Genomic DNA, 13,266 nt, shown 5'->3' with positions numbered 1-13,266 from the left:
CCACACATTCTTTACCTCCTTTGCATATTTTAAAGCTTTGTTACTTCCTCTGTTCATCAAACTGAGTCTGACTGAGGCCTTTTATATAAGTGATACGACAAACATTTTAACATTTTATTTCAGAGCAACCCTTTCTCAGATTTGCTGAATCAACACAGCGAGTGCAGCGGCGAGAAGCTGTTGATTTATGACGCAGTCACGCAGCAGAGTGATCACCACAGGTGACGACAACTTCCCTGTGATCTCCAACAACGCTGACAATTTTATGGCTTTTGTAATTAAAGACTTAAACACAGAAGCACCACAGTTGACTCAGGCATGAAAGGAAGGGAAGCTCTTCAGGGTCAATCCTGTTTTTATTCTGACTGAGAGGGCAAATTCATTAGCTCTAACAGAAATATGCATTTTCAAGCTGCTGTACATTGGTGCAAACCCTGTGCTTTGTTAAATACCATTAAATATGGAGTTTCAACTGAGGAAAGGGCAGTTAGAGACATTACATAAGAGGGTGAGTGAGTGGTATAAGGTTGGGTACACTGATGATTTAAGCTTCCTGCATACCTCAGTGGCAGCTGGGAGGAGGTGGGCGTTCTTGGAACGGACAGTTAAGATAAATTCCTCTCTGAGTGAGAATAATCTTGATAACAGTGTTGTTATCTACCCCCACCTCCTTGTCAGGTGACAACAGCTGCCTGAAAGTAATGAAGCGTGAAGTCTTCCTACCCCAGAGCCAAGAGGGCACATTTTTACACCGTCCATTACAGTCTCTCATTTCATCCGGCTCCTATGAAAACATGCAAACTCTTATTCGTGATGCTGCACGAGACGAGTGAGGCGTGATCAGAAAGATTCAAGACTGAGGAGGCTGCTTTCTGTGTGTTTCTAACACACTTTTGCAAAAGTTCGTCTTTCTGAGGCACCACTGACCTCTTGACTTTATCAAACAAATGATCTCTATCACAGTAAAACAGCAGGATTTAAACATGAGGCAAAGAGTAAAGAAATGGTTCCACTGCTCGAAAAGATGAAATCTGTGAGCAGCGATGAGGAGACTGGAGCATTACTGGGATTAGCACATGAAACAAACATAAATGTCATAACTCCATCATGTTTTCTACATTGTTTTTCACTGTTTGAGGTTAATAATTATAATCACATCATCCCATTGCATCCTCTTCTTGAAATGGTTTAATGGCACCTGACTGAAGGTTTCACGCCACCAGCTGGTCATATCAATGAACCAGCTCTTCATCATTCAACATTCGCAGAACAGTCGCTGATGGAGGTGCATATTAATTTGTCTTTTATTTTGTTGATTTTCTAGAAACAGAGTTTTAATTTGTGTGACATTTTCACCACAGCCACGCTGGCAGCTCCGTGCAGCAGCACCAGCCTGCTGCCATGTTCACAAAAACAAGCTTATTTCCTAATGTTCAGCATCTTAGTTTAGCATGTTAGCATTGCCACGTGTTATTTAGCACTAAACACAAAGAACAGCTGAGGCTGATGGGAAGGTCATCAGATTTGCAGGTAAAGTAAAGGGATCACCAAAGTTAAAGTTACAGTTCATCCTGAGGGAGACGTGGATGTCCGAACCAACAATCCATCCCAGTGCTGAGACTGACTGACAAACACTACCACGCCAAGAGCAATGCTGCCAGCAAGGCTAACAGAAAGCAACGATTTCCCAAAAGCACCCAACTGTCTTTTCCCTAATCATCCCAAAACCCTTCAGATTTATCTTGTGACCCCTTAAAAGGATCTCAACCCCAGGTTGTGCACCACCGATCAGACCACAGGCAGACTAACCAGTCTGTACTCACTGATCGCTGTAGGATCTAAGGCTAAGGGACAGCTGAGAGTAAAAAACTGTTTCATCTAACTAATTATAATTTCAGATTCTGCTGCAGGTAAAGACAGATAGCTTTGCTATAATAACAAGACACGTAGCTTTTAGAAACTAATGGGGGGGGGGGGGGGGGGGGGGCTTCCTCAAGCATTATTCCTGAAGAGAGAGACAAATCAAAACATGTTCAGCTGTTTACGTCACTATGAGGGAAAGAATGTAAACTCTCTCTTCCTTTCGCCGATTCATCAGCGTATCCCAGGATGCTCCTGTGGTGTAGATCCTAATCCATTTCCCCCTTTTTCTTTTTTTAGTGTAGTTTCTTTTTCAGACAGTACAGCACAACTTTCACAGACCAAATGGCACCTAGCATTTAATCCAGACTAATCTTTCCATGTGATGAGTTTCAGACACAACATTATGCAAATAAAATGATACTGCTTAGAATAATTTACCTCCACGGTCAGAAGCGTCTGCTATTTAAGATTACGTCACAGCTCGATCGTCAGGCCTGAAGCACTAAACACTTTGTAAAGGTCACACTCAGTCAAACCTGTGCATGTCATTGCATAAGACAGCGAGGGAGAAAGAGGCTCGCCTGTGATGTGGTGGTTTCGGGGGGAAATCTGCAAACTAATTACACGAGAAGATCCAAACGAATGGCCTCATTAGCTGTGAATGAACAAGGAATGTTCCACATAGTTTTTACGTAACAGAGCCCAGCACCAAGGCATACACACACACACACACACACACACACACTGCCCCGGGGGTTCCTGCACTGACTGGGCTGAATATCAACGAGACCATGCTCCATTTTCCAAAGAATTAAAGACTGACTGAGCTGCGGCTCCGTGAAACTGTACAGGCACAGACAGTTCGTCACACCTCATTCAAGGTACACGTTTCATACAGTTTTATAAAACTCATCATCCAAGATTAAAAAATCCAACCTGTAACTGATGTAACTGTATGTCTGAAATAAAAGCTGTGGCACCTCATGGATGTCAACCAGTGTAAACTAATGGGACTTAATAGTTTGCTTCTGCTTCAGTGTTTGTAGTGTGTAGGGAGCACACACCCTTTAGAGCTGAGAGCTGTTTTCTCTTTCTACTCCACCATGTTCAGAGCACAATGTCAGGCCCATGCATGAAGCAGCTGGCAGGCAGAGCCGGGCTCCACAGGATGTGTGGAAAGGAGCTGAAATCCAGATCAGATCAGTGTATTATCACTGAACAGTACGAAACTTTAGAAAAGAACCTGCTCTCACACTGATAAGAACCGTTTCACACAATAGCAGTAAACTCGTTGCTTATTTGTCTGGGATCTGCAATAACATGAAAAAGAAGCTGCAGGAGGGATTTTTAAAAAAGAGAGTACAAGAAAAACAGAACAGGAGAAGAAGGAAGGTTATAACGAGGGCAGCAGCAGTATATGCTTTTTTTAAATTCTTCACATCTACACCTAAAATGTGTTGTTTTGGTATAAATCAATATTTTATTAACAAATAAAATTGTTTACAGGGAAACAAAGACCTCAAGCTCCTTAAAACATAATTAATAATTAGGTACTCTATATATTATCATTTTATTATTAAATATGCTGCAGCAGAGCGTCCACAGTCAAACGGTGTTTGAGCACAGATGCTGTCTGTCTGTCTGTCATACCTGTAAGGTTTGAAACAGGTGTTTAGGAAACCACAGCAAAGTGTCGTTACTGCTGCAACACATGGCTAAAAAAACAGTATTTCAGTGAATAGTAACAATAGATAGTGATAATAGATAATGGTCTGGTGTTGATAGTGGAAGGTCAAGTTTAAGGACAAGTCTGAAGTAACTGCACCTTGTTATTACCAGCAGATGCAGCTTGTGACAAACTGTTTTCATACTGTACACAGTATTTTTCTCACAGTAAACACTGTATGTTTTAATAAGGAAAAGGGGGAACGACAGTCATGGGCTGAAAGAGTCCAGACAGATGTGGTGATCTGTGGGCTCTTTGGGTCGGGGAGTGGCCGTCGCTGCCTAATGGAGAAATAATGACCAAAAGGTTCAACGAAGGAAAATTCAATCTTAATGAGAAAAGTTCATTTCTTTGCAGGAAATTGAGAAATAAATTGACTTCATTGAACATAACTCATGTTTAATGTCAGAGGATCATTCATTCATTCATGTGTGTGTATAAATCCAGTTTCTTTTCTCTGTAAAACCTAATTTTTCTCAGCACCAGCCTCCAACTGCAGCTACATCCTCCTCTGCCTCAGCTGCAGCCTCCAGCAAACAGCAGCTGGTACAGGCCAGAGAATTTATCTCTACTGCTGTTTACGTTCTCTATAGATCTCTATACGTCTTCCACCACTGTTTACGTGCCACAGTACACAAACAAACACATACTGTATAAGTGGGACACTGGCGTGCATGTAAACACACTCATTGTGCTTTAGAGGAATGACTCTTTTCCTCTTGGCCTCTCCGGCACAGAGCGGGCCGATAAGAACTCTGCAGCGCACGTCCGGAGTCCGACTGCACGAGATGAATCCAACCCCACCCTCCCACAACAACGACACATTCCCATCAAATAAGGGACATGGCTGGAGCCAGAAGTGGGACATGGACACATGAGAAGCACGACAGGCATGTTCCCACCATGGAATGTGCAACAGAGAATGAAAACTGGCTGCAACAATTCCGGGAAAAGTTATCGTCTTAAGGAAGTTCAGCGTTTCATAAAAAGCCATGTTTACCACGTCTGTCAGGGTGTAACACCCTGTGACAGCTCATCACTGTGGAGCAACATGAGTCACACTGAAGAGATATTTATCAATATTAAAATCAATATGGAAAATTACAGTACAATGTTTCACACACAAAAACAAACTGTGGGTCCAGTTTCATGAAGAGAGGAAATATATGAACCTGCTTTTGATCGTGATGAATTCTTTCTCTCAGTTATCACAGAGAAGTCCTCCCCCACATTCTGAGGAATCTCCAGGCAGTTGACCCTGCCTGCTTTAAAAAAATCCCCACCAACCTGTATTGCCCTTGAGCTAATCTACAGAGGTAACGCAGCCCTCTACACAAACAATCTACAGTCTTTATTCCCATGACAAGTTATGATGTTACAGATAAGGAAAATACCTCAGATATCTTTCCCCCTCAAGATGGACCGATAATCTGAACCAACTCTTGGAGCAATCTGAAAGTTTGCCAGAGTTACTCACGTCTGTTTGTTTTGGGATAACACATCATTTGGCTTCATGGATCCACTGAAATGTCCGGGTTGTGACAGAAGGTGTTCAGTGCGATGTTGGACTGTAGATTCCTGTTTCACGACAGGAGCAGGGAAACTTTGGGACTTGGAGCTCAGGTACGAGCTGCTGAACAGATTGATTTCTGTTGACCTGAGTGTGACAGCAGAGGAACGAACTGCTCCCTCTGCTGCTTGAAGCAATGAAAGACTCTACAGCCTCTAACCATCCTTGCACTTGGACTCTCCTACAGTAATACTGTCAGCGTGAGTGTGTAGGAAGACAAAAGGGTTTATGCTTGAATGAGAACGTTAACTGAGTGAAAAGGTGCTAAGAAAAAACAAGTACTTACCCAGTGTTTGCAGGTGGTTTATCGCATTTCACTAAAAGCAAAAAAAAAAGTGCATTTTCATGCTGCACGAGCCTGTGAGATGAAAAGATCATATTTACAGACCTCATTTAATATTTATGAATAAAAATTTAAAAAAAAGAAAAGAATCACATGGTCCATTTACTTTTCTGTTTTTTGTTCCAAAGCTTTCAGGCCCTCGGTCAGTTGACTGATTTAGACCTACACACAGCACTAATCTACATCTAACCCTGACCCTACACACAACAGTGCTGAGAGCAGAGTAAAGCAATGAACTGAAAGAATCAGGTTTGCAGAGTTGAATGACACGTTGAGAGGTGTCAGCACCACGAGTAACACCTTTCATATCACACATATTACTTTGATCTTTTGTTATCTTCACATAAACCCGTGAGACGTGGCTGAAACCTTCTGAAAAAGTAAGTGGAAGTGAATAATTTCTGTCATTTTCCAGGTGAAGCTCCAACAGTTGAACTGTCAAAGCTTATAAAGATTCTGTATCGTGCCCTAAAAGCACCAAACTCCAGGTTTTGTGTTCATTTGTACGTGTTTGTGTCGATGCTTCTTTGCTCAAAGTGATCATGCACAAACATAAAGGTGCCTTTAGAGGGAGGGGGTCCTCTGTGAGCATCACACCACTCAGTGTCCTGAAGAGCCTAATGCAGCCAATTCAATTCATTCCACTAATCAATTTAGCAATTATTCAATCATCTTGTAGCCTAAAGCTAATTTTTCCTGTGGAGCATGATGTAAATAAGGCAGTCTGAACTCTCCCTGGACCTGAGTCAGCCTCACTCCTCCTCCCTTTCACTAGGCCCCTTCAAGGAATCTCCACATATAAAAACCTTTTCACCTCCCTCCACAGAGAGAGAGCCAGAGGAATGCCTGCCCTGCCAAATTCCTCAGTGCTGTTTGTTGGGGCTTACAGTGCTAGCAACACAGGCGACCAAATACCAAAGTGAGAAGTCACTGGACTCGCAGACAGCTGAACATTTTATCAGTTTATCACTTTATTTTCATTCTCTAAAACAGAACTATTCCCCTGGTGGTCTCTCAGTGTTCCTGAGGTCCAGCGCCCCACATGGTTGATATTAACATTCCATACACTTTCTAATGATGAGGACAAAGCAGGCCGCAGGGGAAGGTTCATGACAGTACTGGCATGGTGCTCACATTCCTGCATTAGTCTAGCTGGAGGGCCTCTGGAAGGGGGAGGGGGATGCTGAGGGGTTTTGGGAGATAAGTAAACAAGAAAATAAGGAGAGCTGAGGTATAAGCTGCCTTCTGTCCCTCCCTGCTATCTGAGACGTCTGGACAGACCTGTACATATGTGGTATTTTCCCAGTTATGACAGCGTGCAGGGAGGACGGACACTTCTTTGGCTCACAGCAACATTCTTTTCTCTGGATGAGAACGCAACGCGCACATTAAGGCTGCATTTCAGGCGCAGAAAAATTGGAATACAGACCCTCCCACGAGGAAGAGTGCAAAGAAATGCTGCTTAGTGTCAGAAGTCTAAAAAATAACCCAGGTGGAATTCAGCAGCTAAATGTCAGCTCCGTGACGCAGAACACACCATGAATGGTCAACAAGGTCCTAAGGCCGTTTTAAAAGTTTTAAAGTTTCAAATTTCAAGCTGAGCTGATAACGAAACCTTTGTGTTCAGAGACAGATGTGTCGCAGCGTGGCTCAGTCAGAGTTAACTTCAGCTCAGATGGGAAGTGTCTCTGTTTAGGAAATCAAACATATTCCCACGTTTTTTTTTTTTTTAGCTGCAACAGTCAAACGTCAGCGGTCGTCCAGGCTGGAACTGAAATTACTAACAGTTTGAATTAACTCTGTATGAGCAGTCAATACGCGTTAGAGCGGTGACGCACCACCGACACTCAGCCGAAGACGAGTTCCTGTTGTCGACCATCGTGACTCACAGTTTGTGTGTCCATGGTCACCAAAGGAAGCAGGGAGACCTGATTCTCACATTTAGTGCAGCTCCTCTCTTCACTCTACTTTTCAGCGCAGAGCTGAAACAGCTGTTTGATTAACTGATCAGAAGAGAATCTGAAAACAAAGTATTTTGATGATAGTTATTATTAATCTTCCAGCTTTTAGCAACTTGCACCAACTTCTAAGACAAAACATGAGGCAAAGCCTTCGAGCCGTCAGCTTCCTGAGTCTTGGTCCTGTAAAAGCTAAACTGCTTGACTTCAGCTTGTGGCGGCGCACAGAGAAATACATGATGAAGAGAGAACCTGTGCTGATCAGCTTTTCAGGGCAAATACATTGTCACAACTGTAACATTAAACAACTTGGCATTCACGGCTAACGTGTATCCTGCTGTGGCCGGACAGACAGAAATATATTCACACTGTCTGACACTTGTTAAAAACCCCTGCGTGAACTCAGAGCTCCGAGCTGCCGTGCTGATGGAAAAATAAGAACAGATGTCTCTAAAGTTTAAAATAAGAGCAGCATATACAAAATGTCCCGGGAATGTCATTCAGGACAGCTGTTAAAGACACTTTCTCCTAAATTTATTCCACCTTAACTCAACTACTGACCATTCTGTACAGACGTGTGTGCGGACTCCGAACCGCTGGGCAGGTACTTGGAGACTGTCCTGATGTTGCTCTCTCTCATACCATTGATGTGGGTGTCCAGTCTCAGGAACAGCTCCTCGCTCCGCAGCATTTCCTCCTCCAGGAAGCGAGAAACCATGTGGTCTGCAGGTGCCACTGATAAAGGCTCCTGGAAGCAGGAAAAACACACAACTGTAGGATCCTTTGGTAAAAAAAAAAAATTAGCAAGGCAGGTGTTGCCAACATCACAACTAAGAGTCTCATTTGTGATTAATCTCACCGGTGGAGAGGTAGAGGGAAGGTTTTTTTCTCTGGACACAAGATCCAGAGAGTCTTCGGAGCTGGAGCTCTGTCCCTCAGCAGCAGAGTCCTCTGAACGTAACGTTGGCACTGAGTTTCTCCTGGTGAGTATTTTGCCACTGGAGGAGGAAGAGGAGGAGGATGCTGATGAAGGAGGCCTGATGTCCTGGGCCTGCTTGTAGGGCTGGTCTGTGGGGGACTGGGACAGGGTCTGTAGCTGCTTAAAGAGCCTGTGGATCTCTCCCTCGTAGCAAGTGGTGTTCTCCTGCAGCTTCGCTTTTGAGGCCTGTGTCTCCTCTCGGTATCTGTGATGTCTGGTGTCTTCCATCCTACAGATGAAAGAAGTAGCTGCATCAGGGTTTGGTTTCTTGAGCTTTTGTGATTGTGTGTCTGTGTACGTGCCACCTACTTGTCCTGAGCGGGCTGTGCTTGGTCAGTTATGGCGTGGCGGAGCAGGGCTCCTTTATATTTATCCTGTACTGACACCCCAACTGGTGCACGCAGCTCACTGAGCGCCTGCCTTAGCTGTCGATTCTCTTGCTCCAGGCTGCTCAGGGAGGACGTATAACTGTCCCTCAGGGAGGCGAGCGAGGAGTCCCCCCTCTGAGGGGAGACAAGTGAATCAGGGAGTAAAAAGCAAAGAGAGAGATGAGTCAGATTTAGACACAAGCACCGAAGCCAAATTAAGAAAAGAATCCTGTCTGCTGCCGTCTGTAAAACCATGTCGTGACAGCTCTAACAACTATGTCGTAACAGACAAACCTTGGGTGACTGAGACTCCAGTCTATGCAGCAGACCCTTCACATGCTGGTTCTCAGTTTGTAGAGTCTCCAGCTGTGCCTGAGTCATCTGAGAAAATCAGAAACAAGATAAATGTGACCTATTTAACTGAGTAGAGGATGGGTACAAGCATGCTCCAGGTTTCTGTAAAGATATTCTCAGGAATCAGAACTTCAGCTTCCAGGAAAGGTGTAGGCCTGTGTAGCCTGACATTAAGGAGGTGACAACTACATTAAGTGTCTAACTTAAAGTCAAGAGTTTATTCTCAATGACTGAAGAGCAGAAACAGAGCTGAGCATGCCAACGCTTTAACAACACATTAGCCGAATTAACATAATTAAGAATTTATGTTTTAGTGGCAGTTCAACATTTGATAAAATGTTACACCACTTTTTTTCCTCTTAACTTATTATTTCACAGCGCTGAGTGGTGTAAAGCTTAGAAGTTAAAGTTTAGTTAAGCAAAAATAAAAGCAAAATAAAAAGAAATGTTAATAAACGTATTATTCATTGTACAGAATAAATATTTAAAGCTTCTGTGAACATGATTTGGTTTGACTAACACCTAATGTTGTAATTTCCTTCCTTCATTATGTCGGTTTCAACCAAATCTGCTCATTTCAGAGCTGCAGCTGAGTATTTGCTCACTTTAAGCTCAGCTGCCTTCTGCTCTGCTCGCTCCACTTCACCACCAAGCTGCTGCCTGGTGCTGGACAAAGAGTCACTCAGTGAGGCGATGGTGAGGTCACGCTGGTGCAGCTCACTGGTCAGCTTTGACACCTCCTTCCTCATTCCCTCCACCTCACCACTGTGAGTCTGCCTGGCCATCTGAAGCTCTTCTCTGAGCTGCAGAGTAAATCCAGAGGAGGTGAGGAGTAAGTTTGTGAAGTGAAACAGTGCTGATGTCATTGGGGTAAATGTTAAACGAAGAAAGTTCAGGATGTGAGTGAGTTAGGGAAGTCTTCTGACCTTTTTCATTTCAGCGATCGAGGAGTCATGTTCTGCTTTTACACTTCTCAGATCTTGTTCTGTCTTTGAGAGGTCAGCTCTCTGTCTGCTCGCCTCATCCAGTCTGAGCAAATCACCAAAACAGGAGAAGGAAAGGATAAAATAATAATAATAATGATAATGTTGGTGTTTAAAGACTCCAGCATTCACCTCTCTCTGAGACATGCCACTTCAGCCTTGAGATGAACCTCACAGGTTTGGACACAGTGAAGTTTGGCTGCAGTCCTCTCCAGATCTAGTCTGAGGGTTTCCACACCGGCAGAGCCCTGGGCTGTTACACAGTCCTCCAGAGAGCTGTGCACACAAGAACCTTCAGCAAACACTCACAAGGGAACTTCACTTCCTTCTACCTTTCTTTTAGACAAGTGCAAAACAACTGCAACTACACAGCTTCTCCTGCGCACAGTAAAGGTGCAGACTGCCCTCTTGTGTACATGTTGCTGTACTACATCATGATAGAGTGAGTACACTCCAATGGCGGAGATTCACCCACCGGATGACTTGATCTTTAGCTTGCAGCACTTGGTTTAGTCTTGCAGTTTCATTACGAAGCCTCTGTCGTTCCAAACTGGCTCTTTGCATGAACGTATCCTGAGAGTCCAGCGTGGCGTGAAGTTCCTCCCGTTCCTCTGAAAACACCTGCCGAACAGACGTGGACCATCAGCTGATAAAATAACCTCTCAGCCTTACTGCTATTGTGTCTAAAGGACAATGAAAAAAAATGTATAATTGTTATTTTCAAGTAAACGCTGCCCATTTTTTCCTGTTGCATTAGTATTTTCCAGAGTGGCCTCAGGTTAATGTGATCGTTACCTGTAGGCCTCTGGAACACTGATGACAAACCAAAGTTTAGTTGTGATCAAGGCTGCAACTAATGAATATTTAGATGATGACGATCACCATAAAGTGACACTGCTTGTCCATGTCCCTGTCACTCTGCTGACCTGCTGCTCTCTCTGGTACTGTGCCATCCACATCTCAAGTGGTCGGAGTCGCTCCAGCTCAAGCTCCTGTGAGTGCAGATTGTCCTGAGTCTTCTCCAGCTGACTACGCAGATTTTGTACCTCTGAACAGCACGCCCTGTGCTTCCTCTGGGACTGCAAATCAAATGACAGAAAACACGCGTGGAACTTTAACTGTCTCCTCTTTGCTTCAGCATTAAACTCTGCCTTGACATCACATGTTAAAGTTCACATTTTGCTTTTACATTCACGTGTATGAGCTCATCGGTCAGGCTCTTATTCTGAGTCTCCAGTGCTGACAGCTGTTTCTGGTTCAGGATCTGTTGCTGCTCCCACTCTGCAGAGCGCTGACGATATTCCTGAAGGAAGAGGCAGGAATAATCATGTTCAACGTAATCAGTCGAGGGCAGTAAAGGGAAATTCACAGGTGACTGAGATAAAGTAGAGAAAAGATGTAAAGGGAATGGACTGTCACACCTGGATTTTTTCATGCAGTTGGGTTACTTCTGAAAGGTCTGTCTCTTTTGTTCCTCCACTGTTCTCCTTGAGCTGTTTGCGCTGAAGCTTGTGGTAACTTCTCTTTAATTTATCTAGCTGCAGAACAAAATCTTCATCACACCTTTATCAACACACCTACCTAGCTATTTTGTTGGAAGGGGATTCTCAAAATTAAGTATCATTCAGAGAAATATGATACTGTCAAATACAAACAGGCATAAAAATATTCAACCAGAGAAATCTTAAGTCTGTAGATCTGTAGACCATCATTTAACAGACGTTAAATTGTGAAATAGAAAAACCTGTCTCACCTCTTCACGGACTTTCTGCAGTTGTTGTTCGTACTTGGCAGCTAACGCTTGTCGATCAGTCTGGGCGTCTTCTAGCTGCTTATGGAGCAAACTGATCTGTGATTGTGGTAAAGATGGTAATGGTGTTGTAAATATATGCATAAAACATGAACATAATAACATCGTTTAGGAACACAGGTGCCATGAAACTGTTCTGGTTACTGTATATTTCTCATGGTATAACTGAAGACAATGTTAGCCCTTCAAACTAAGAATATATGATTAACGAACTACAGTTCACTAATCAGCATGGATGTAAAAACCCATATTAAATGGAACAGAGAAGCTTCAGTGACTCAGATGCATCAAGAAAGGCTGTGATATGACTTTAGTAAAGGTCTTCTGCTTCACCTCCAGGTCCCTCCGTTCAATGAGATTCCTGGAGGACAGCAGCTCCTCTTCTCCTCTTTTCAGCCTGAGCTCCATGGCCTGGATCTCAGCCTCCCACCCCCTCTTCTGATGATTGATCATGATGTCAATCTGCCGCATCAGCTCCTGGAGCTCCGGCTCACACGATGACAGGACAGAGCTGGGACACAGATGCAAAATATCAAAACAAGGCGATGTTTGGCAGATCCGTTAAAATACCACGTAATGGAGAGGCTGCCATTTCTGCAAGCGCTGACCATCACTGGCTGCCTGTCACATGAAGAAATCAGCTCAAGTTGGTCCCATAGTCACTGGCTTTAGCCACAGCTTACGTTACCTTAGATCGTGATTCTGCAGAGATCCCAAAGAAGCCTCCATCTTGTCGGAAGTCTTAATAAAGTCTTTTGTATTAACTACCTCACAGTGTACTGTCTCCGTGGACACGTTTAACTTGCCTCAACTTAGCAAACACCTACGTAGACTAACCTAGCTATCTGTGACCGCATTAACGTTGCTAGCTAACCATGACCACAACGAGCTGCAGCGACGCCAGTTAAACTGCGTGAGTTGAAACTAAATAACTAACGTTACCTTAGCTAACTCTGTATTATTACTCAGGTTAAGTTCCAAGGGCAGGTTATTAAAGTTTCTAACATAGTTAGTAAACGCTAGACCCCAAAATTAACAAGTTAAACTGCGTCTAACTACTTTTGTTTACATCGTTAACTGAACTTCATTGTACAGCTGCATCAGGTTGAATTGATTTCCTGATGTAAGGCGGTAACTCCGCCTCCAACCTGTGACCTCAGCACGTCGTACGTTACCTCAGAGTGGGGTTAAAGATCGGGCTCTGAGTCCAGGTCGATCCAGGTAATGAAACCACATACGAATATTAACCCAAATGTCCACCTTTTAAAGTCACACCGTGGTTATATGGAGAGTTTTTTTTTTTTCTTTTTTC

The 13,266-nt window shown here is 43.7% G+C and overlaps 1 protein-coding gene across 1 annotated transcript; it reads right to left on the bottom strand.

Moving 5' to 3' along the window:
• Window positions 1–3,358: 3,358 nt before the first annotated feature.
• Window positions 3,359–13,059, bottom strand: cep63 (centrosomal protein 63). Its single transcript, XM_041041103.1, has 16 exons — window positions 12,643–13,059; window positions 12,288–12,465; window positions 11,898–11,993; window positions 11,566–11,682; window positions 11,334–11,447; window positions 11,071–11,223; window positions 10,620–10,765; window positions 10,277–10,420; window positions 10,088–10,190; window positions 9,767–9,964; window positions 9,102–9,188; window positions 8,749–8,942; window positions 8,320–8,668; window positions 8,022–8,208; window positions 5,446–5,476; window positions 3,359–3,513 (listed from the first exon to the last, which is right to left on the bottom strand). The coding sequence occupies exons 1-16, from the start codon at window positions 12,681–12,683 to the stop codon at window positions 3,429–3,431; spliced, it is 2,223 nt and encodes a 740-aa protein (XP_040897037.1). The 5' UTR covers window positions 12,684–13,059; the 3' UTR covers window positions 3,359–3,428.
• Window positions 13,060–13,266: the final 207 nt, after the last annotated feature.

Source organism: Toxotes jaculatrix, chromosome 6 (assembly GCF_017976425.1).
Source record: "Toxotes jaculatrix isolate fToxJac2 chromosome 6, fToxJac2.pri, whole genome shotgun sequence".
Classification (NCBI taxonomy): Eukaryota; Metazoa; Chordata; class Actinopteri; family Toxotidae; genus Toxotes; species Toxotes jaculatrix.
The sequence above is the reverse complement of the archived record's forward strand: the minus strand, read 5'-3'. Positions and strand labels throughout refer to the sequence as shown.

What these genes read in the sequence shown, in the direction of transcription:
- cep63 (XM_041041103.1), bottom strand. Translation starts at nt 12,683, where the DNA reads ATGGAGGCTTCTTTGGGATCTCTGCAGAATCACGATCTAAG. An exon ending in GCTAAAGATCAAGTCATCCG is followed by an intron (nt 10,421 to 10,619) that starts GTGGGTGAATCT and finishes TTGTGTGCACAG; the next exon opens with CTCTCTGGAGGACTGTGTAA. An exon ending in GTGGCATGTCTCAGAGAGAG is followed by an intron (nt 10,191 to 10,276) that starts GTGAATGCTGGA and finishes TGATTTGCTCAG; the next exon opens with ACTGGATGAGGCGAGCAGAC.